The 24985-nt window shown below is 35.9% G+C and overlaps 1 protein-coding gene across 1 annotated transcript; it reads right to left on the minus strand.

The window, feature by feature from the left end:
- Positions 1-10370: 10370 nt before the first annotated feature.
- LOC107784441 (putative (S)-N-methylcoclaurine 3'-hydroxylase isozyme 2) lies at positions 10371-13010 on the minus strand. The gene is made up of 2 exons (XM_016605573.2): positions 11699-13010; positions 10371-11054 (listed from the first exon to the last, which is right to left on the minus strand). Exons 1-2 carry the CDS (start codon positions 12566-12568, stop codon positions 10455-10457), a joined length of 1470 nt encoding a protein of 489 aa, XP_016461059.1. The 5' UTR covers positions 12569-13010; the 3' UTR covers positions 10371-10454.
- Between the last annotated feature and the right edge of the window lie 11975 nt (positions 13011-24985).

Genomic DNA, 24985 nt, shown 5'->3' on the forward strand with positions numbered 1-24985 from the left:
TTTATTCTCTAAGATCATCAAGTAACTCTAAGCAAGTAACAAGACATTTCTAATGATCAAATTTATTCCTTTATGTACAATTTTCTCTCTCTGGGTTGATATTTACTGGTTTTGGATAAAACTTTTGTCAACAAACATTTTTTGTTTTGTACTTTTGAGTACTTTAATAAATAATATTATATTTTATGACTCTACGCACAAGTTAGTATTGAAACCGAATAAACCGAAGTTACCGAACCGAATAAACCGAAACCGAAAGGAGAAAAATCGAACTATACCGAATATAATTAGGTACGGTATTGGTATAATATTTTAAGAAACCGAATATTGAAAATACCGAACCGATATATTTAAATATCGTACTATACCGACCGACGAATACCCCTAATCAGAGCCCAGTCACATCTAATTAGATAGCTAAGTTTTTCATGAAACAAGAATATCGTATTTATGTGCGTTTTTGAATTACATATATATGTGATTTTCTGAAAAACTGCACTGCTGTTTTATGAATTAACTGTGTAAAATTTTTGGATTATTCTTGTAATAATGAGATATCTGTTTTTCTATTGATATTTGATTGAGATTATCTGAACTTTTTGGGGTAAACCCTAGAAAAACGCAAAACCTGTTTTTGACCGAATAGCCGGAATTTTCGGAGGTCAACGAACTTGACGGACTCCGATTGAGCTGAAATTTGGTGGGTCCATCGGAAACAACGTGGTGAGAAAAACTCACTTCTTTGGCAGTGAATCACGATATTTTTGGCGTTTTGAGGCCGTTTGGACTGTGTTTTGGACATTTTTATATTATCTGAAAATTATTTTTTAATAATTTTAATTCGTTTTTAATTCAATGGTGGTGAGGTGACTCCCCATGGTCTTCATGATTAAATACTGGTGATATAATAGGTTTACACATTGGCTATTAGTAAATAGACATGTTGTTGAATTAAATTCAATAATAGAGGTGTATGATTTTATTGACTAGGTCTTACAAGGTATAATTGATATTGTGTGATGATATAATTATTTTGTAAGAAAGTGAAATCATCTGTTTGATATCTTGGATGGCTAATTATTGGAGCGTTTGGCATATTGGTGCATAAAAAAAAATTCTCAAATTTTAGTTTATGTTTTCATGCCCTGCGTGATAACTAGTCTTGAATTTTGGATGAAAAATTTTGTTCTCTGGTAGGAGGTTGTAATTAAGTGAAATATAACGGTATTTTGTATGAGTTTTATATTATTGGCATGGCTTTTAAGCCGTAGTCCATAATCTGCCATAAAATAATTTTATAAGTTACATGTATCTTCACTCATAAATTGAGAATTTTGTGAATAATAAATAGTAACCACTAAAGTGGTTTGTTTATTTGAACTCATGAAAAATTCTTAATAAATTTGTACATGTGAAATTGTGTCTATTCATGGATTGAGCATTAATAAGTAGGATCCACAAAATGGTCTATTTATTTGAGTCATTGAAATTTGTTTAATGTACCATGTGAAAATTATCCTTGATAAATCTACATTTGTGGTGGAGGTTCTTAACTAGAAAAAGAGTTTTATCTTTGGGTACTAGTGATACCAACTCCACCCATGAGAAGAGATATTAAGTCTTTCGCCGAACGGGAGAAAATATAATATCTTAGTTTCTTGTGCATTTAATAAAAGGATAATTTATTGCAAAAGGAGATATTATGTATCCTAGAAATAGGAAGAACATAATATATGCATTGAGCTCATAGTATAATATAAGGAGAATGGAAATCAATATCATATTTATTTTAATTCGTGAAACTACTTAAAACGGTTATTCTCTGAGTTTGGTTACAGGCTGGTGGTCATGAATTTGACAGACTCCGATTGACCTGAAACTTGGTAGGTTCATTGAAAACGATCCAGTGAGAAAAACTCACTGCTGCAGTGAATCATATCGTTTTTCGGCATTTTGAGGTCGTTTAGATGAGTTTTCAAGCAGTTTATTAAATTGAATTTGTTATAAATATAAAAAAATTATTCTTTATATACCGAATATATTTGTGTTAAATATGAAACATGATGATTTAACTTGATATGATATATAGAAAGAATGTAAATCACATGGATTTAATCCTAAATACGCCAAAAATAATTTATTCAAATTTGGTCAAGTTTTTGGTGATCGTGAATTTCACGATCTCTGAATGACCTGAAATTTGGTAGGATCATCAAAAACTATATGTTAAGAAGAACTCACTACTATTCAGTGAATCACATTATATTTTGACGATTCGGGATCGTTTAGATGAGTTTTTTGGAGGTTTGACGGATTAAAATGTGATTTAAATACAAAAAATCATTTTTTCTATCATTTTATTTATGTCTAATCTGGAACATGATAACACATGTTGATTTGATATGAATTGGTATATGATAAAAATGTAGGTCATATTTTAAATTCTTAAAAAATGCTTAAAATGGTAATTTTCCAAATTTGGTCACAAGTTTTTTTGGAGATTGTGATTTTAACGATCTTCGATTGATCTGAAATTTGGTAGGTTTATCAGAAATATCCCAATGAACAATACTCACTGCTATGTAGTGAAAACGTTAATTTTAGCGTTTTAAGACTGTTTAAATGGGGTATTGAGAATTATTTTAATTATGAAACTTAATCCTTAGAGAAAAGTTCGTGGTTGAGATAAAGTGGTGATAGAAATTAACTCCTATGGTCTCCATTTTTTATTTATAGTGAGATAATAAATTTACGCGTTGACATTAGGTCTTCCTCCATATCGGATAAATTTATTATGAACTCACTGGATGTAGTTACTAGTTACTGATAACTTGTATTAACTCTCTATCTGAGTTTAAAGGGTTGAATCAATTTTGTAACTCAAATACAATCATGATTAAGTGGTGATAGAAATATATTTCTATGGTCTTCCACTATTAATTTCAAGTGAGTAATAAATTTACGCGTTTACTTTAGGTCTTCCTCCATATCGGATAAATTTATTGTAAGCTCACTAGATGAAATACTAGTAATTGATATCGTTTACTTACTCTCCATCTAAGTATACATGTTGGATCAATGGAACTAGAGTTATTAATTATGATATTCACTTGACTAAAATTAACAGTATACTCTCCATCTGAGTTAAGTCTGTTTTAATTATTGGAGTGAATAATCTAGCATTACATATGTATGTGCATGAGTAGTTCTTTTCCCATCGAAATTGCTATTCAAGATGCATGACATATATGTGTAGTGTGTTTAAAATTTCGTATTAAAAGGTTATATAGAATTGACTGGAAATAATAGTATACTCTTCATCTGATATGGTTCAATTTGTTTTTGGATTGTATAATTCTTGCATTATATAATATACTTTGCATGAATGATTCTTTTCCCATCGAAATTTATTATTCGAGATGCATGTATCTATATAAATATTGAATGCAGTCTGAATTTTACTATTCAGTATTTTGACTTATTATGATCTATTTAATATTTTTAGTTCAACTCCACATTGACTTTATGCAATTTGTCATATTACTTGTTAAAATTTTCTTATAGTAATAAGACATTAATTTAAAGGATGCAATATATGTACTTTTTGTTAGAAAGTATTTAATTCCGGTTTCTGAGCAAAATAAGAGATGGATAATTATTTTATTTTTCGAATAACTCTTGAGTTATTGAGCTTGATAAACATTTTATCTCTTGTGGTACATGAATGCATGACTTTGTTATTGTATATTAATGTCTCTCCTGAACAGAACAATATTAGTCTACCTCATAAGAGAATATGTTCTTCAAAATTGAGTAAAACTTATCTGTGCACTTTTGTCTAAGTCATATTAATCTGGATAGGATTTCAGGTTGGTCAAGGATGGACCTTCAGGTTCATTGAAAGTAGAGGCACTATCAACTTATAGATCCTGTTTGGAAGAAAATTTGACTAAAGGTTGTTTCCCTTCAAAAGGAAATAAAGCTAGTGATAAGTTAGAATGAGTCCCTTCTAATTTGTATGGTTAAATGGACATACTGGTAAGAGATAGTTTTGAGTATTTTTGTGACGTTCATAAATGATTACTCAAAATATTAATATATTTATTTGATGCACTGTAAGTCTTAATGAATTAAGTAATTCAAGATTTTAAGACTTGAAATGGAGAAGCACCAAGGAAATATCTTAAGTTACTGCAATTTGATTGTAATGACGAGCACCTCTCTAAAGAATTCTTTTGTAACTTATCAGAATAAAGGATTACATCTCAATTGACTACACTGTAAATTTCATAATAGAGTGGTGTAATAAAAAGAAGAAATAAGTCTCTTTTGGACATGTGTGTTATTTAGATTTGCTTTATTTATTTTTGGAATATTTCTAGAAAACTGCAAATTACATTCTGAATTTAGTTCCTTCTAAGTTAGTACCTGGGACATCTATAGAGCAGTGGACTGAATGTAAGCAGTCTGTGGCATGTTCAGATATAGGATTGTCTCGCATATATTCTGAAAGGGAAAGCAGATATGTAAGTTGGAACTAAGAATGGACAATTGCATGTTTATTGAATATCCAAGAAAACGAATGGAGTTTTATTTTATTGTCCTAAAGAAAATAAGTCAATTGTTAAAACAAATGCATTTTTCTAGATAAGGTCTATTTAATAAAACATATTCCTAGAAGTAAACTATTTTTACAGGAACCGGGCAAAGAAATAACTAGATGTTCAAGAACATCAAAACCCATATGTCAGAATTGACGTTCCATTGCATTTAAATAGTGCGAGAACGTTAATAAACATGATATGCCTTTATCGAGTGGGAGTGATGTTTGAACAGTGAACACTATAGTAGAAGTCACTAATATTTCAATGTCGTAAGGTAATGAAGGTAATATTAGTAGTACTTCATCATAGTGGGAGAATGCTAAAGAAAATTATAGTTCGATGCACACTCTTGGGATAGTTTCAGTACCAGGATCCCTGAAGAGTTTAATACCAAACAAGATAGTTACGACAAAACACTACTGGACAAATATTGCATCAGATATAACTTGACAAGATTCTTTAACAAAACCTTATTTGGTGAAGACTTTTAATAGTCATGTAAAAGAATGTCTGAGAAAGTTATAGATGCATGGTTATGAGTCTAAGTGGGAGATTATTGGGGCATATGCTATTAACCATGCATTTGGATATAGTATATTCTAATAATTGTCATGGTTAAAAGTCTAAGTGGGAGATTGTTGGGATATATACTATTAACCATGGGTTTGGTTTAGATATAGTATTTATTATAAAGTAATTATATATTCAGTTTTAATAATGTTTTAAATAAATCATATATTAGTCTGTGTCATTTGCTTATATAGTAGATGATTTAGTGTATAGAGTTTATCTTATACACGGAAAATTAAATCATCGGTTCTTATAAGTATAAAGTTTGAGTTCACAATCTAATGATGGAATTGGATAAACCATCAGGAACGATTGTAGCACAAGATTAAATATAATTTATCTTGATTATGGGAATGGTTTAATTCCAACTTCTTGTGCTAGTATATTTTGTATGTATTGAACGGACCAAGTAGAGATAAGTATTTTATACTGACTTAATAAAATAAACTCTCTAGCCATTAAATATACTTATACTCTTAATCTTAATATAACTATTATTAGTTATGTACATTATTATTATTTTGATTTATTAAAAGGCGAGATTCTTTCGTGGGTCAATATGCCTGGTAAATTGGATAATAATAATGTACATTGGCGAAATAATAGTTAGTTGATGAAATCCATGTCTGGGTTTCTTATAAGTTTTCATATGTAAACCCGGCTGGTGAATTTTGTATCCGACACATGAAATAAATTAAACGAAAGTCTAAAGGAAATAATCAATAAATTAAATCGTCAGTAATTTAATTTAATTGATTAGTATCTGAATCTTAACATGAGGAGTTAAATAAGATTTAATGGATGAATTTCAAAATTGAATAAGGAGTGCAATTACGAATTTGTAGTGGAATAATTCGTAATTAATTATGGTGGATATTAATTTCGAAATTTATAAATTAATTCCATAATTGGAAGCCTTGTTAATTAAATTCTGTGATCCCTATTGTGCCTAAATAATAGGAAATAAAGGAATCATTTTTCTGGTGGAAAAGAAAACCCAACATGTTTTGGAAAAGGGTTTTAACCCTTAAAACTTGTGTTATAAATACATAAGTTTTTCCACCTAGAGAGAGGAGCACATGGTGGCCGAATTTCAGCCCCTTTTCCTTAGAAAATTTCGCCCACATGAAATTGCTATTTTCGTACAATATTTGGGTAACACAGTAGAAGACCGTGGAATGTTTGGAGACTGTGATCGTGCGGGTGGTGGAGAATTCATTGAGTTGCTGTGGAATTGAAAACTCACGTGATAAAAGAGCTTTGTTCCCGCTTCAATAGGTAACCCGTAAAATCCCGTTATGCTAATTATCTAGATTACATGTGATTTTGATACTGAGATTGCTTCCGCGGCTTATTATAATCCATCACACCTAACAACCAACGTCATCGATAATGGAGTGCATATAATAATGGAAGTCTTTATTCCAATCCAATGTGAAACCAACGGATCGGGGCAGAGAAAAATACTCATTTATATAATTAAGGTCTTAATCCTCTTTCTCCAATTGTAATGTTTCTCTTCTATTATTCCATTGCATTCCGCACTACGAAAAGGTTTTGATAAAGCTTCTATAATAACTTGTGTCCCCAACACAACAAAGTGGCCAAGTGTCGGCCTTTTTTTTGGCTAAAAAGAGAAATTGGATTAAGGATAATTGAGCTTTTAGTCATTAACATTCAATGATGCTGCATGCTCCACAACTTTATTATGTTGGATTCCCAGAACCTATCAAAAATATGGTGTAGTAATGCTTAGAAATCCATGATTTTTACTTTCTACTATATAACGAGGAAGATTTTGACTTGTTAAATGTACGAAGGATTTAAGTTATACACTTAAAAATATTTACGTTATCAATGCAATTTAACAAATTATACTAACGTGTTTGTATTCTGGTTAATACTAACAGGTTTGTTATGAAAAAATTTCTGTTGTTTATAGGTTTAACTTGATTTTGTTATTGTAAGCATAAATTATTGCTTCGCATATAAATTGTAAAGAAGGGTCAATACAATGTAATTGGTATACCAAAATTCTAACATCATGTTGAGATAATTGATAGATTATACTTTGACTAAGGATAAGAAAGATGGGAGATTGACATCCATGCGGCAAAAGATAAAAACCTAGTGACTCTAGCTAGCCTGGAGAATCCTTCACAATCCATTGCTCCCTTGGTCCCAAACTCTTTCATCTCTTTATGGCTCTTCCAAAAATCAAAAAATACTCTTCCTTCATTTGGAAAAGTATCATCAAAGACCGGGAGATTTGTAACAAAGGACTAAAATGAATTCCTCGTTCAAACTCAACTATGAATATTTGGTAATCCAATTGGATTCCAAATTCCACTACTCTTAGAAATAACATAGAGGCCCCCCTCACCATTCCTACGGAACATCTTAGCATCAAAGATATTTGGCTAGGTAACCATTGGGATTTTTCTAAAATCCCCTTTCAACTACCTCCCCATATTCAAAATGCCATTCTCTCTTTTAAACCCAACAACGGTAATCATGACTCTTGTTATTGGGACTTGATTGCAAATGGTATTTTTACTACTAAGACTTGCTATAAACTAATTAATCCTAGAGCAAACAATCGATTGATTTTGATTGGATTTGGAAGTCAAATTGTCCCAATAAGATTAGATTTCTCTTATGGAAATGTCTCCACAATAGGCTTCCCTAAGCGTCATTATTTACACTATATAGGCCTAAATATTGACCCTATTTGTCCAGTATACAAAAATGGAGAGGAAACTCTTGAACACATTTTCATAACTTGTGCTGTTATCAATACGTTCTGGACAACTTTAGGTCAATCTTTTTCCCGGGCAAAAAATCATACTGACTGGTTGCTTAAGATTAGAAACCTTTGTCCAAATCCCCCCTCCACCCATTTAACCTGGGATAACCTCTTCCCCTTTGTCATATGGACAATTTGGGCAAATAGAAACAACAACAATCACAACAATATGACCTTCAAATATAACCATTCCCATGCAGTGTCCCTTGCTTTAGAATACTACAATTTCACGACTAGGGAACCCATAGTTACCCAATCCTATTCAATTAAATTGCTTGGCACAAACCCTCAATTTTTTTTATTAAACTAAACATAGATGGTGCTTTCCAATATAACTCAAACTTGGGGGGCATGGGTGGTGTTTTCAGAAACCATAGAGGAGACTGGTTACTGGGTTTCCAACACTCCAATCCATCGTCTTCCCCTCTCCAATATGAACTGGAAGCTTTAAGGGTAGGGCTTTCAGTCGCGCTCAATTATGGTTACTCTCCACTAATTGTGGAAACAGATGCAACATAGCTCATAAAAATCTTACATTCAAATGCTATGCCTTACAACTCTATTATTACTGATTGTAGGTGGTTAATGCACCAGCTGAAGCACCCGAAGATCATCCATAATTTTTGGGAAGGAAACAAGGTGGCTCACAAAATGGCCAAGGAAGGACTCAAGCATGCAAGGAAAAAACAACTTTTTGTCAACCCATTGCCTCTAGTATATTAAATAATCTAGCAATGGACAGAAATGGTTATGTGTATTTGACCAAAAAACTCAGTATTAATGTGTGTTTCAATTTAGCCGAAATGGGGAATTTAAATGTCCTCGAAGCTTGTTGTTTTGTTAGGGATGTTACTGTCAGTATTCTGTAATGTCTTCGTAATAAATTATCTTTTCCCGTAAAAAAATGATAGATGATCGTTCTTCTTTGAAATGAGATAACTAAAATAACACGGTATAGTCGCTCTCAAAATAATAGTAAAAATATGTATATTTTTGTATATATATACATTATGTATGTTACATACAAAATTTATAGATTTTTCCATTACCAAATATAAATAGTTTCTAGCGCGTGTTAAAAGTGAAAAAAGCCCAATTATCATCCAATTCGTTGGATTGGTATCTTAGGACAAAGAGCATGACACATAACTACCTTGAATGGGCCAACTAGAAGGGCTAGAGTACTTATGAGGCCCAATACTAGGTAGTAAGCCCTAAGAAAATGGTGACAAAGCCCAAAATAGTGTCTCTGGCTCTCTGCAAACTAAGTTATTAGCAGAAACCTTGAACATTAGGCAAAGTTTACCTGAAATATAAAAGGCGGGGTTTCTAATGAACTAACTTAGATTTACAAATTCACATGAAACAACAGGAAAATGATAAGCAAGTTAAGAAAACATATAGTCGATGAGTTTAAGTTATATATATTAAGGGTGTGTTTGGTATAACAGAAAATATTTTCCGTGGAAAATGTTTCTAGGAAAATAAGTAGTAATCTAATTCATTTTTCGGTATTTGGTACGCAAATTAAGGAAAATGACTTCTCAAGAGTATTCATAAATAATTTAGATATAATAACATGAAGCCATAAACTTTCAAACCAACAAAAAAAATAAAAATAAAAAACAAAAATTTAATTATAAAAAAAGTAATTTTTTTGTGCGGGTGGGGTGGGTGGGGAGTGGGGGTGGGATGAGTGTTTGGTGGTGCAGAAAAACGAAAAAATAGAAATCTGAAATTGCAAAAAAAAAAAAAATTAAGGTAAAAAAAATAATTTTTTTTGTGGTGGGGTGGGGAGTGGGGGTGGGGGTGGAGGTGGAGGGGTAGTAGGGTGGGTGGTAACGGAAAAACTGAAATTAAAAAAAAAACTTTTTTGGAGAGGGGATGAGGTGGGTTGGTGAGAGTGGAGAAGGTTGAGAAGGAGTTTTGTAAAATGTTTTTTCTTCTCTTGATAAGGAAAACATTTTCCTCCAATTGGAGGAAAATGAGTTAATAAGGAAAATGTTTTCCAAAATATTTAAGCCAAACAAACATGGAAAAATTGGAAAATATTTTCCGGAAATATTTTCCGTCATACCAAACACACCCTTTTAGTGTAAATAAAATAAGTAATCCTCCACAAAAAGTAGGAGTTGTAATCTTGATAATAAAGAAGGTTACTTGCTACAACAAATAACGGTGATATGACATCAACAACAACAATATATCCAGTGTAATTTCACAAGTGGCGAGGATAGTTTGTACGCAGACTTTATCCCTACCCGGTGAGGTAGAGAGGCTGTTTCCGATAGACCTCCGGCCAAGAAAATGTGATGTCTTTACTCTGTCAATTATACAATTTAAACTCATAATTGATTTATAATTCTGATATCCAGGAAAAGTCAGTAATGAACCACCAAATTGAGATAATTTATTTTCATTTGCATCTTGCTACAGCTCTCTCACTGCTAAATGAGGTTAAGTGAAGATACATGTTATCTAGGGACAACTAGTAGAGGTTTTTCTTTCTGAAGAGTAACCCCAAACTTTTCTTCCATATCTAACAACATTGGATCCTCACCATACGGAAGTGACCACTCAAAGTGATGGATCAAACTAGCTAAAATCAAGTGTACTTCTTGTCTAGCAAAAGGTAAGCCAGGGCATATTCTCCTCCCAGCACCAAATGGTATAAACTCAAAATCTTGACCCCTAAAATCTACACTAGAGTCGATAAATCGCTCGGGTCTGAAAGATAACGCATCTTCCCAAGTTTTAGAATCGCACCCTATTGCCCAAACGTTCACAAACAACCTCGAGTTCTTTGGGATGGTGTAATTCATAAGCTTACACGTCTCAGGAGCACGACGAGGAATCAAGAATGGAGTTGGCGGATGGATTCTCAATGTCTCCTTGACACAAGCAGCTAAATATGGAAGTTCACTGATATTGGATTCTCTTATAATGGCATTGCTCCCTATCTTACTTCTGAGCTCAGCTTGAAGTTTGTGCATAACTTCCTTGTTCCTTAGCAGTTCCGCCGTTGCCCATTCAATTGTTGAGGTAGTAGTGTCTGTACCCGCAGCAATTAATTCCTGAAATGAAAAACAAGATTATGCAATGTGAGTATCAATCAATTTAGTTAAAAACCAACATCTGCTTCACCAAATTATTGTTAGGACCGAAAATTCAGGTGTCATGCGAAAACTAGTAAAGGAAATCTTGAACGACGATAAATCATACAACAAAGAGAAATATATCAAAAGAAACACAAACATTTAACGTGGTTCGGTCAATTGACCTACATCCATGGCGGAGATGAGCAATCCACTATATAAAAAGAGTACAAAATATTGAGAGAACAACCTCACGAAGAGGCAAACACAAGTGATACACTAACACTTAAAGTTCTCCCCCTAAACACGACTCTCAAACCCCATATGGCTACATTGTGGATGCTACTGAATGAGAAGGATGTATCTTCAATTTATAGAACTCCAAACCTTCCTACAAGAAAAAGGACTAGCCAAATATGAGAGATTTATAATTTCATTCTCCAAGAAGTAAAACTCAATTATGATAAACATGTTGCCCTTTCCTTCAACAGATAGGAAAATCAAATATGCTAACAAAAATTAGGACTAACACCTAACAATTATATCGTATTTAAAACAAAGCTTTGAGTTTGACATAGTCACATGGTTCAACAAATTGATCCTATTAAGGATGAAAAAAGTACCATTAATATGATATTGATCTGTAAATCCGTGAATCCACTATAAATCATGATATCCAAAAAATCTTGAATTTTATTGGAGCTCCCACGACTAATTGCCTGCCTTTTTTCCTTGACAATTTCAGCCCAGATGTTAAACAATTGACCCTGATATATCTTAGTCTGCTTTCTCAAACCCTGCAAATCAAGAGCATCCAAAAAAGGATAAAATTCTGATATATTTGGCATAGCTCCCAATTCTACAAATTTCCTTATAACATGTTTGATCCCACTAGTGTTCCCTTCATAATCCAAATCACACAAATCTTTTGTAAAGAAAAGATTCCCTAACGTATTCAAAATGGTAGCAAACATAATTTCAGAAATCTTTACGGTTTTCCCTTTCTTGGACCTAAGAAATTCTATCATTTCAAACACTTTTTTCTCCCTCAAAGCAGCTTGTGACTCAACTGCTTTGGCTGAGAACAAATGTGTTCGACAGAATGCCCTTAAGGATTTCCAGTGATTGCTCAAATCACTGGACCAGACAAGTGAGTGTTGATCAACAACAGAGAGTTTATATGGAGCAACTCTGGGCACGGACCGAGCTGAGAGCAAACGATCTTGAGTCTTGAGTATTTCAGCTGCGGAATCAGGGGATGAAGCTATGACAACTAGTTGAGTTCCCAGCCTGAGAGAGATTAATGGGCCGTGAATTTTGGCAAATTGTGTCATGGAAATATGAGGGTTTTTTCCCAACTGGAGAATATTTCCTAGTATTGGCCATGGTCGAGGTCCTGGTGGAAGATTTCCTGATTTTGGTATGATTTGTTTGAGGATGAGTACAAAAAATGGAATCAAGATAAGGAAGGAAACTGTTAGAGCATACTCCATTGAAAGAACAAGTCAACTGTTTCTCATTGCCAAAACATGGTTAGATTTGGCTGTTGAATTCTATACCACGATAGGGTCCGTTGGTGGGAAAGGAAAGTTGTCCAGCATTAATTATCCTAAAATTCTATAGCACTGTAGGGGCTTTGGTTGGAAACAAATTGTCCCAGTATTAATTATCCCCGAATTAATTATTTTATATTTTTATAGAATAAAAAAATATTATAATTCCGAAGTTAATTATATCCAATTTTCTTCCAATCAAACATAAAATAAATTCTTCTTAAATTTAATTTCGAAATTAATTATACATTATCTCTCGTACCAAACGAGCTCTTGTAGTTCAGTTAAACCAACCCATTTTCATAATTTAGGCTGAATGTTCTTTTATTAAGCGTGTTTTTTCCATTTTCAACTTTAAGAGGATATATATCTACTTCAACTCAAATATTGTCTAAACGCATAACATAATTTATTCCAAGCGTGACTTTTTCTCGGGGCAAGCGCACATATAGCCGTTAGGAGAAATTTACGTAGAATACAATCTTTATAAGACTTATTTAAATAACTTACAACCACTTCTTGAAAATTACATATAATACAACTTATTTTAAAATTTTACCTTTTTAATTAAATTAAATTAAATTATACACTTTCATCCCTAATATCTGTCTCTTAAAACTCATTATTGAACCTAAAAAATAGGAATTGTACCAATTAAAGCATATCACTATATTAAATTTAAAATTACATATTTTCTCTCTCATCAAAATAATGTCACAAGTCTCTCCAGTTTCTTGAGAAACGGAATTGAATTGGAATCATTCACAACATGTCTTCTCCCCACCAATGTTATATACCGTGTGTAGGATACTGTATAGTACTTACTTATGTGTATACACTTTAATAAAACTTAAAGGTAGACTATATTAAAAAATTTCTATGTATTTTTGCAAAGTGTTAATTAATATCTGTATATTGGATATCTCCGTATTTCTAGAGTATATGTTTTATGCAGTTGTTGTAGGATATGTTATTCTATTATATTCATCTATGTGTTTACCCTATCCAAATCTATTTCATTCTAGTTGACAGATAGTCCCCACGTTTTTTAGAATGGAATGATATGAAACGAAATTTACATCGATCTCCTCGAGCTTCTAACGATGAGGTCATTCTTATGACGAAAGCTTTTGTTATGACTGATGTCACACCTCCTTTTTGCCTGCGCCCGCAGGGGCGTATGAGAGTTTTTCCAATTAAAGGACAATCGAAACGGGATTTATTATTTAATTCAGAGTCGCCACTTGGGAGATTTATGGTGTCCTAAGTCACCGATTGAATCCCGAATCGAGGAAAAGATTGACTCTGTATTACAGTCCGCGAACCAGAAATCCGGATAAGGAATTCTGTTAACCCGGGAGAAGGTGTTAGGCATTCCCGAGTTCCATGGTTCTAGCACGGTCGCTCAAATGTCCTATTCGGCTTATTTATCTGATTTTAATACATGTTGAACATATGTGCAAATTTTAACTTTTTACCGCTTTTATTACTATTATTTTTAACGAGAATTGCAACGTCGTGAAAACACATCTCGAACCACGTCACATCAATGCACCCGTGGTTATTGACACATTTCGACTCCATTGAGATTTGGATTTGGGTCACATAAATGTGCAACCGAGTTTAAGAAAGTAAATTATTAGAAGCGCGTCTAAAATGACTAGCGTGTTATTATCTTTGGGGAGGGCCGTGAAATTCACTAAACGACCCATCCCGAATTCTAAATGTTTCATTTTTAACCATTTATTAAGGGCCCCACAATTTATGTATTTTTGTTTGGCGAGACTCGTCTCATTTATTATTTAAAAGGCAAACCTAAAAGTGACTATGATTTGCTATTTTTATTTTTTGTCTCTAAAAATAAAGAAAAGGCCCTAATTAATTAATACGTCAACAACCTTACTATGAGAAAGGTTGCCTCCAACATTGGGCCTACAAGGACGTTTGCAGCCCAACGAGCCCGGGGTCCGAGCCTGGACGGGAACATCGCAACACGAATCTGGGCGGCCTAATCAGATCCGAACGAATCCTCTAATGGCCCAGACCCAAACAGTACTTTATTTACATTATCAGTACTGAACTAGTACTCGAATAACTTGGTATTTTACACTATTGGGATACGAAAGTGAACTATATAAAATCCGGAGCTATTTGAACTTGTTTTTACAATTATTGAAACGAATCAATGCTTAAGAATTGTCATAAAAATAAACTAACACTAATCACTTTAATGATTCACGATTTCCTAATAGAACTGCTGAAGGACACATTAAGACTAAAAACCATTCAAGCCTATTTTATAACAGCCACTCCAGGTTTTATCTTATACTACGCTAAACGGATTCACAAAGTTCTTTAACACGAAATTAACTATGACTAGTCATGAACTACTATGTACCATGAATTTGGCTACAACCAATACTCAACAGGTGCAAGAATCAGCTAACAAGGAATTAACTACAATTGGTGATTTACTGGGTAAGCCAATCCAAGAAAACTAAGCTATAAGAGTCTATAATCCAGTTATTGCATAGCCCAGTTCAGTTCAGACAATGTAACTATAAACAAGAGTCTAAACATCCTTAACGAACAAAACATTCAACTATACAAATCAGAAAACTGAATTAAATTAAAATCTTCAGGCTTCAATTACAAGTTCATCCTTTACATTTCAGCTTCACAATTATTGAAGTCAAGCTGTGTACCTGGAATTGGAACAGAAATAAAGTAGAAGAAAGATCAGCAGTAGCAATAATATGAGCAGCAATACAACAGCAGTTCACAGCAGCAATTTGAAGTTCCAAACAGCCACAAACAGACTCAATCGAGCTAGAGTCAAGCCAAGATTCAAACTTTCCAGTCTTTAAGCTTTAGAAACTGATTTTCAAGACCCTCTCTAACTGATTAAAGACTCTCAAAAGTGATCTCTGAAACTTGAAGCAGAGAGTTCTAAAATTGTTTATGATTCTCAGGGAGCTGGACTGGACTACTGGCTAAGAATCTTGAAAAAGTTATTAAAGCAACAATAAAAACCCTCTCCTTCTCCTAAGATTTTTTCCTTCTTCTAAGGTCTGCCCCCTTTCTGTCCTAAGTCCCTCCACTTATACCCCAAAAACTGACCTTGCCAGCTCTCAAGAGCACTTAGGCAGAATTTTTTAACTAATTCTGCCCATGATCTTCTTTTAGTACCCCACTAGAGTATGTTTTCCCCCATTACCCCTTGTCTTTTCCTTATTTAATGTTCAAACAAGCATGGGCAACATATTTTAATCAATCTCTTTTAAGCCTTCCCCTACCATTATGTTTTGTTCCCCATTAGCACTTAAACAATTCATTAGTTTAATGATACCTTAGTACCCTACTGTCAGACCATTCAACTTAAACCACTTTCAAACCTTTTCAATCCCAAAATACCCTCCTAAAGTCCCTGAAATTACTGTCCTACCCAATCCCTTTTAATATGTATTAAACCTTTCAGCTCTAACCTATTCAAACCTACCAACTAACTAAGCTGAATCCTAATTAACCAACAAACTACAATGGCTATAACCAATTCAACTTATCTAATCAGTCAATAATTCAAGATAGAAACTCATATCAAATCAAATGGCATCAAAAATGAAGACTAAGGGTTCAGGGCAGCACATATTGAACCAACTATATTGGGGAACCAATTATATTTAGCTCAGAAACAAATGAACTGAAATCAACTAGACGAGCATACGCTTAATTAAATTGAAAAAGAAGAAACAGCCAGAAGAGCTTTAAGGGGATTGACAGATTCAGGATAACAAATGCCCAATAAATTTAGTTCAATATGATGAACTGAATATAACAATAGGCTCATTTCAACACAAAATTTAGAACATAAACGAAGCAAGAGGGGAAACATGCTGGAATGAACTATGAAATCAAAACCAAAATTAAACTATTATCGTGTTAAACTAACACTCAAACCTAGCGGACTAATCGACGAAACTTATTCAATTGATTAAATAATTTATAACATATAATCAACAACAGAAAAATAAGAGAAAAGAGAAGGAATACCTCAGAAACTACAGGCTAAAATCCAATCTGTTCCAATCGAAACTTCGACTTAAAGTTTGAAGCCGAAACGGACCTTAATCGAGTGTTCTCGACTGAGAACACACGACTAAGATTGGCCACGACCTCAATTTTATTTTGGATCGATTCCTAGGTTTTGTTCTTCTAGGTCTCGTTCAGTCGATTTAGGATTCGTCCAGTTCCGGCTTGATTTGAGCACGACTAACATGGGATTCGGGACGAGGGGGTCTAGTGGCCAATGAGTGTATGTTTGGGACGGCTTAGGTTTGGCGCCGCCACCAGGGGATCTTGTGGCGACGCTAGGGTTCTTGGCTTAAAATCGATATTCGAGTGACTGGGACTAGATTCGAAGGAAGGGGAGGGTGGATTTGGAGAGAAGAGGTCAGGGCGGAGCTGTAGTGTGAAGCTGGAGGCATTTGGGTGAACTAGGGTTAGGGGTCAATTCTTCAATCTAAGATTCGAAGAACTCGGGGATGATTCGAAGGCGATGGAGTGGGGATTCGGAAAGAGGAGGGTGAGGGGGTTCTATGGTATAATTTTGGGGATGTTTGGACCACCGGAACCGCCGTGAGGCAATTTTCGGTGGGCGGAGGGCGGTGGTTGAAGGCGGTGGGTGTTTGGGGCCTGTCTCTAGGTTAGAGACGAAGGCAAAGGGGGGGGGGGGTATGGCTTAGGGGCGGGGTATGGTTTAGGAATATATAATGGGGTGGGGATTTGATCTTGGCCATTGGATCATTCACGATCAACGGCCTTGATCACTTCACTAAGGAGGAACGATGTCGTTTGGAGTAGTACTGTGGCGGTCCGGGTATTGGAGTGACGGGTTGGGGTTGGGTTGGAGATGGGTTATGGGAGGGGAATCTTGGACCGTTGGATTCGATGATTGAACGGTCGTGGTTGATGGGCGATGAAACGACGTCGTTTGGTATGGTCTCTTGGACCGGCCGGTTGGGCCTGGATATGAGGTGTGATATTGGGCCTGAACTTTTCCTTAAAACTGGCCCAGTCCGATTTTTTACCCTTCTTCTCTTGTTTCTTCTTTTCCCTTTTATTTTCTTTTAATTCCTCATTGCCAAAAATTCTAAAATAAATTGTAAAGCCAAAATTAACTTAGGAAAATACTAATTAACCCTCAATGATAATTATCACACAAAATTAAATACAAGGATAATCACACAATTTTGACATTAGACACTAAAAATGCGAAGTACGTTATTTTTTGATTTTTTTTCATTTTCGTAAAACAAATTACTGTTTAATTAATCCTAAATTGCAAAACTAAATCGTAAATGCAAATGCAACACATATATTTTTTATATTTTCCAGTAATAAAAATAGAATAAACATGCACAGACAAAATACAAATAAATCACAAGCAACACAAAACTATTTTATTTTGAATTTTTGGAAGTAGTTCTTGTAGGGTAAAAATCACGTGCTCACAGCTGCCCCTCTTTGTCCAGAAACATGAAGAGTTTTTGTGCAAAGATAAAGTGAGCGGATACGAGCGATTTTTGCACATTCGACTACTCCGTGTGAAGCATTTTTTGAAAGATTTGACCGAACCTCTGCTTCAAAGGTTTCTTACATATCCCTAGCTAAAAGGGAATCAGGTCAATGTAATTCGGGGAGTTTTGGTAGCTGGGACTACTAGGGAGCTGTGGATTTACTGTTGCTGCTGCTGCCGCTACTTACTGACCTCCTTATGAGACTATGGTAAAAGAAAACAAGAAGCTAGACTAAACTAGAAATTACAAAATCTTATCTAGATCTTCAAACTTTCTCTTGTTGCCTTATGTTTCCTTTTATGTTTCTCTACTTCCGACTTGACTTGTACTCTCTCTTGATTGCTGAACTCGAACTACTTACTTCCTTCTTGTGGGCTCCTGATTTCAACTACCTTTTTTTAAAAAAATATAACACCTCCATTCTCCAGGCGGGCACCTGACTTCAATTATGACTTCAAATATAATACCTTCGTTCCCCAGGCGGGCTCCTAACTTCAATACCACTTAAAAACATAATACCTCCATTCTCCAGGCGGGCTCCTGACTTTAACAACTTCTTCAAAATATAACACCTCCATTCTCCAGGCGGGCTCCTGACTTATATTATGACTTAAAAATATAACACCTCCATTCTCCAGGCGGGCTCCTAACTTCCAACACAACTTAAAAGTATAACACCTCCGTTCTCCAGGCGGGCTCCTGACTTCCAACACAACTTAAAAATATAACACCTCCATTCTCCAGGCGGGCTCTTGACTTCCAACACAACTTAAAAATATAACACCTCCATTCTCCAGGCGGGCTCCTGACTTCAACAACTTCTTAAAATGTAACACCTTCGTTCTCCAGGCGGGCTCCTGACTTCAACAACTTCTTACAAATATAACACCTCCATTCTCCAGGAGGGCTCCTGACTTCAATTACAACTTAAAATATAACACCTCCATTCTCCAGGCGGGCTTTTAACTTCAACAACGAAAAGATGCGTTCTATTGCCGTTGTTCCTTCCTGCCTCCTGAACCATTTTCTTTCTAACTTGAATTAACTTCTTTCAGAACTGCTTCCCTCAAAACTGGTGTTTCATTCCTCTGAAAACTACTGGGGATAACTCCGGTGTTTCATTCAAAAATATGTTATTCTCCTCCTTCAAAGACTTCTTCCCTTAAAGCTGGTGTTTTCCTTCCTCTAAAACTACTTCCCTTAAGACTTATGTTATCTTCCTCCTGAAATTGCTTTCTTTAAAACTTGTTTTGCCTTCTCCCGAAAACTGCTGGGGATACCGCTCTTCACCAAACTTGTGTTAGACTTCCAGAAAATTTTCGAAATGAAAGAAAATTTTCTGCCCCAGTTTGACAATCTTTCTTGTGGCACATCTTTCCGTCATTAATAACATTTCCTGCCCCTGCTTCAAATCAAAGAAAAATTTGTTAGTTTAAAACGTGGGGGACGTTCCTGCTGGGGATGGTTTTCCCTTTTCTTTTTCCCATGCTCTGCGTTGTTCGATCATCTTGAAACCTGGCGGATAACTTTCGACTTTCTTGATGCTTCTGTATTCACCCACTTCTCAACCGTTGTTTTCCACTTTTACTCCATTCTTTCCACGACATCTTAGAGCAATCCATCATTTGGTCTTATAATGACGTCTTTCTTGTCCCGTCACATTATCTTCGGCCTGTCTTATCCCCATTTACCTTGCACCATGTTGGCGACTGGTAGTTGGCGTTGAAAATCCTTCTTAAAAACAAACTACTATAAAAAATCTTTAACCAAAAGAAATGAAAGATGATGACTTCAAAAGATAAAAAGAAAAATCTTCCTAAAGAATTGTTTGAAGAGAAGAAAAGGAAAAGGACTTATCTGAATGGTATAACCGATCTCAATGATCATGTCGTGCATTTCGGATTAATTAACCCAGTCTATTATATCACTCAATCTTTCTGATGGCCTTACTTTGTATTTCAAAAGGTCCTACAACGCAACTCTTTTGCCGAATCAACATCTTTGTTCTGCTTGATGCCTCGACGGATCATTTCTGTCAACCTTACTTCATTTGCCCACTTTCAATTCCTTGTCGCCTTATAGTGCCCTTCGAGGGGTTTTCACTAATAAGACTCTCTCGTTTCTCTCAAATCTCGTCGCCTTATGGTGCCTGTGATGGTTTTCACCAATAAGACTCTCTCACTTTATTTCTCTCAACTTCCGTCGCCTTAGGGTGCCTGTGAAGGTTTTCACCAATAAGACTCTCTCATTTTATTTCTCTCAATTTCCGTCTCCTTATGGTGCCTGTGAAGGTTTTCACCAATAAGACTCTCTCATTTTATTTCTTTTCAGCTGGGGATTGGGGTGTTACTAATAAGATTCTCTCATTTCATTTCTTTTCTGCTGGGGATTCTCTCATTTCATTTCTTTTCTGCTGGGGACCAGAGTGTTACTCCAGACTTCCATTTGCCCGACTTGGCACTTCTCGGATACTGATCGGGAGGTCTTTTGGACATCAATATGGGTTTCTGGCGTATGGCTAAAGAAAAATTTAAAATAACTTTGATGGGTAAATCATTACAACTCTTGGAATAAACTTTCTTTCCCCAAAATTATAAACACAACTTCTGCCCCAGTTTTTCTTGCTTGGGGATTTTTGATTCTTATTACACTATGACCGAGCTGTGAGGCGCCTACGTATCCTTTTTTAGCAATCAGGTCAAATGTAGTTCCCAATTCCTTTGTTTTTCTTGTGACTTTTCTTTTATCTTTATTATCATTATTTTTCTTTTATCCCCTTTTAATTTTCATTACTGATTTCAAAAGAGAGGTATGAAAGAATAAATAAGGCTCAAAAGGGGAAGCAAAGGTTGAAGTGTTTGGATGGAAGAACAAATTGCCTCTGTCATTTCATTCTCTGATACCATGCCAAATGCAAACAAACAACAATTACAATTAAAAGAAATCATACATAATATCTCTTAACTGTGTCAGAATTGATAGCCATGTCGATGCATTTTCCTTCGATATCTGTTAAACATAAAGCACCATTGGACAACACTCTGGTTACAATGAATGACCCTTGCCAATTCGGGGCGAACTTGCCTTTTGCCTCAGCCTGATATGGAAGGATGCGTTTCAGCACTTGCTGGCCCACTTCAAACTTCCGGGGACGCACCTTTTTGTTGTATGCTCTTGTCATTCTCTTTTGATATAACTGGCCATGACACACAGCTGCCAATCTTTTTCATCAATCAAGTTCAACTGCTCCAGACGAGTTTTGACCCACTCATCATCATCAATCTCAGCCTCAGCGACAATCTGAAGGGACGAGATTTCAACTTCTGCAAGTATTACGGCTTCAGTTCCATATACCAACAAATAAGGAGTTGCCCCTACTGAAGTATGGACAGTGGTGTGATAACCCAACAATGCAAATGGTATTTTTCATGCCATTGCCTCAAACCTTCTACCATTTTCCGAAGTATCTTCTTTATGTTTTTGTTGGCTGCCTCAATTGCTCCATTCGCCTTGGGGCGATATGGGGTGCAATTGCGGTGTGTAATCTTAAACTGTTGACATACCTCTTTCATCAAATTGTTGTTAAGATTAGCACCATTATCTGTGATGATCATCTTTGGGATTCCAAATCGACAGACGACATTTGAGTGAACAAAATCGACCACTACTTTCTTGGTCACAGATTTTAAAGTTTTGGCCTCAACCCATTTGGTGAAATAATCAATGGCTACCAGAATGAACCTATGACCGTTGGATGCTGTTGGCTCAATTGGTCCAATGATATCCATGCCCCAAGCGATGAAGGGCCTTGGCGCCGACATTATGTGTAATTCCGATGGCGGAGAATGAATCAAATCTCCGTGTATCTGGCACTGATGTCATTTGTGCACAAAACTAATACAATCTCGCTCCATGGTGAGCCAATAATAACCTGATCGAAGAATTTTCTTTGCCAACACATATACGCTCATATGTGGTCCGCAGACTCCTGAATGTACTTCAGACATGACAGACGTAGCTTGTCTAGCATCTATGCATCTTAACAATCCCAGGTCTGGTGTTCTTTTATACAAAACTCCTCCACTCAAGAAAAATCCGCTCGCCAACTATCGAATCGTTCTCTTTTGATCCCCCGTGGCTTGCACTGGGTATATCCCTATTCTGATGTATTCCTTGATATCATGGAACCATGGTTCGCCATCAAATTCCTCTTCAATCATGTTGCAGTAAGCATGTTGATTTCGCACTTGAATGTGCAAAGGATCGACATAGGCTTTGTTCGGATGGTGCAGCATTGACACTAGGGTAGTCAAAGCATCGACGACCTCATTATGGACCCTTGGAATATGCCTAAACTCTATTGATCTAAACCGTTGACAAAGATCATGCAAGCATTGTCGGTATGGTATGAGCTTCAGATCTCGCGTTTCCCATTCTCCTTGAATTTGATGTACCAGAAGGTCCGAGTCTCCCAAGACCAAGACTTCCTGGACATCCATGTCCGTAGCTAACCTTAACCCCAAAATGCATGCTTCGTACACAGCCATATTGTTGGTACAATAAAAACGAAGTTGAGCCGTAACAGGATAGTGATGCCCTATTTCAGAAATAAGCACAACTCCTATTCCGACTCCTTTCATGTTAGCAGCCCCATCAAAGGAAAGTTTCCAGCTTGGTTTTTTGGCCTGTTCTAGTTCATCAATATGCATCACCTCTTCATCAGGAAAATAAGTCCTCAGTGGCTCATACTCTTTATCGACCGGGTTCTCGGCCAAATGATCGGTCAATGCTTGGGCTTTCATCACAGTCCAAGTCACATAGATTATGTCAAACTCTGTGAGCAAAATCTGCAATTTTGCAAGTCTTCCTGTCAGCATAGGCTTTTGAAAGATATACTTCAATGGATCCAAGCGTGAAATGAGGTAAGTAGTGTAGGATGACAAATAATGTTTCAACTTCTGTGCCACCCAAGTTAGGGCACAACATGTCTTTTCCAAGTGAGTGTACTTAACCTCATAAGCTGTGAACTTCTTGCTAAGATAGTAGATGGCCTATTCTTTTCTGCCGGTGGTGTCATGCTGTCCCAGTACACAGCCAAATGAATTTCCCAGGACAGTCAAATAAAGAATCAAGGGTCTCCCTGGTTCTGGCGGAACCAGCACAGGTGGGTTTGTCAAGTATCCCTTTAGCTCGTCGAATGCTTCATGACACTCATCAGTCCACTTGACCGCAGCATCCTTCTTCAACAACTTGAAAATAGGCTCGCATGTCGTCGTGAGCTGAGCGATAAACCTGCTGATATAGTTCAACCTTCCTAACAGACTTATCACTTTAGTCTTGTTCCTCGGAGGTGGCAATTCTTGTATGGCTTTGATCTTTGATGGGTCCAACTCGATGCCTCGCCGGCTGACTATGAATCCCAATAGTTTTCCGGACGGAACACTAAATGCACACTTGGCGGGGTTAAGCTTGAGGTTGTACCTGCAAAGCCTCTAGAAGAATTTCCTCAAATCCCTGATGTGGTCGGCCTGATGCTTTGATTTTATGATCACATCATATACATAGACCTCAATATCCTTGTGTATTATATCATGAAACACAGTAGTCATTGCCCTCATATAGGTTGCCCCAGCATTCTTCAAACCAAATGGCATTACCTGGTAGCAATAAGTTCCCCAAGGTGTGATGAATGTCGTCTTTTCTGCATCTTCTTCATCCATTAGAATCTGATGATACCCAGCATAGCAATCCACAAAAGATCCGATCTCACGCTTGGCACATTTATCGATCAAAATATGGATATTGGGTAGTGGGAAGTTATCCTTCGGACCTGCTTTGTTGAGATTGCGGTAATCGACGTATACTCTGATCTTGCCATCCTTCTTCGACACAGTCACAACATTAGCCAACCTAACAGGATATCGGGTGACCCGGATAACCTTTGCATCCAACTGTTTGGTAACCTCTTCTTTAATCTCCACACTCATATCAGTCTTGCATTTCCTCAACTTTTGCTTGACGGGAGAGAATGCTGGGTCAGTGGGCAATTTAGGAACCACTAAAATCAGTGCTTAAACCCGGCATGTCGTCATATGACCACGCAAAAACATCTTTGTACTCGGTGAGTGCTTTGACTAACTCCTCCCGGATTTCTGGCTTGAGGTGGACACTTATCTTAGTCTCTCGGACATTGTCTGTGTCCCCTAAATTGACAGCTTCTGTGTCATTCAAATTGGGTTTGGGTTTTTCTTCGAAGTGAATTAACTCCTTACTAATCTCTTTGAAGGCTTCATCCTCATCATCATATTCTGATTCGTAATCATAATCTACTTCTTGAACTATCATTTCGGAATCAGATTGATTTTTAAGACTAGGCTGAGGATTCCTTATGCACGCCATGTCATTAAGACCAGTATAAAGAGAACTGTACAGAAAAAGAAGAGAAGAAAACAAAATTAAAATAAAATAAGAAATGAAGAAGAAACTTTTTTATTTTATTGAATTGCGAGATAACAAGGTTTCACACTTTGATGAACACAACAAAAATAAAAGAAATCTGGACTACAACCCTGGAATAATCCAAAAAATGGGAAGGAAAATCAGAGCCAACTACCAAGACTCCCTCCGAATGGGAAAAGGAGTAGCCATCCAATTGTTGATTTTTGCCTTTGGCCCCACAAACAGCACATCCGCCTTGCTGGACCCCTCCCCAACTTCTACCATGTTGATTTCGGTGAATAATCTTTCAAAGACTTCATTTAAGTCTCCATATGCACCAATC

This window comes from Nicotiana tabacum, chromosome 6 (assembly GCF_000715075.1).
Source record: "Nicotiana tabacum cultivar K326 chromosome 6, ASM71507v2, whole genome shotgun sequence".
Classification (NCBI taxonomy): Eukaryota; Viridiplantae; Streptophyta; class Magnoliopsida; order Solanales; family Solanaceae; genus Nicotiana; species Nicotiana tabacum.

Excerpts from the sequence above, each read along its gene's own strand:
- LOC107784441 (XM_016605573.2), bottom strand. The coding sequence starts at position 12,568 with ATGGAGTATGCTCTAACAGTTTCCTTCCTTATCTTGATTCCATTTTTT. Across the intron at positions 11,055-11,698 it reads AGATCAATATCATATTAATG|GAATTAATTGCTGCGGGTAC; the intron begins GTACTTTTTTCA and ends TTTTCATTTCAG.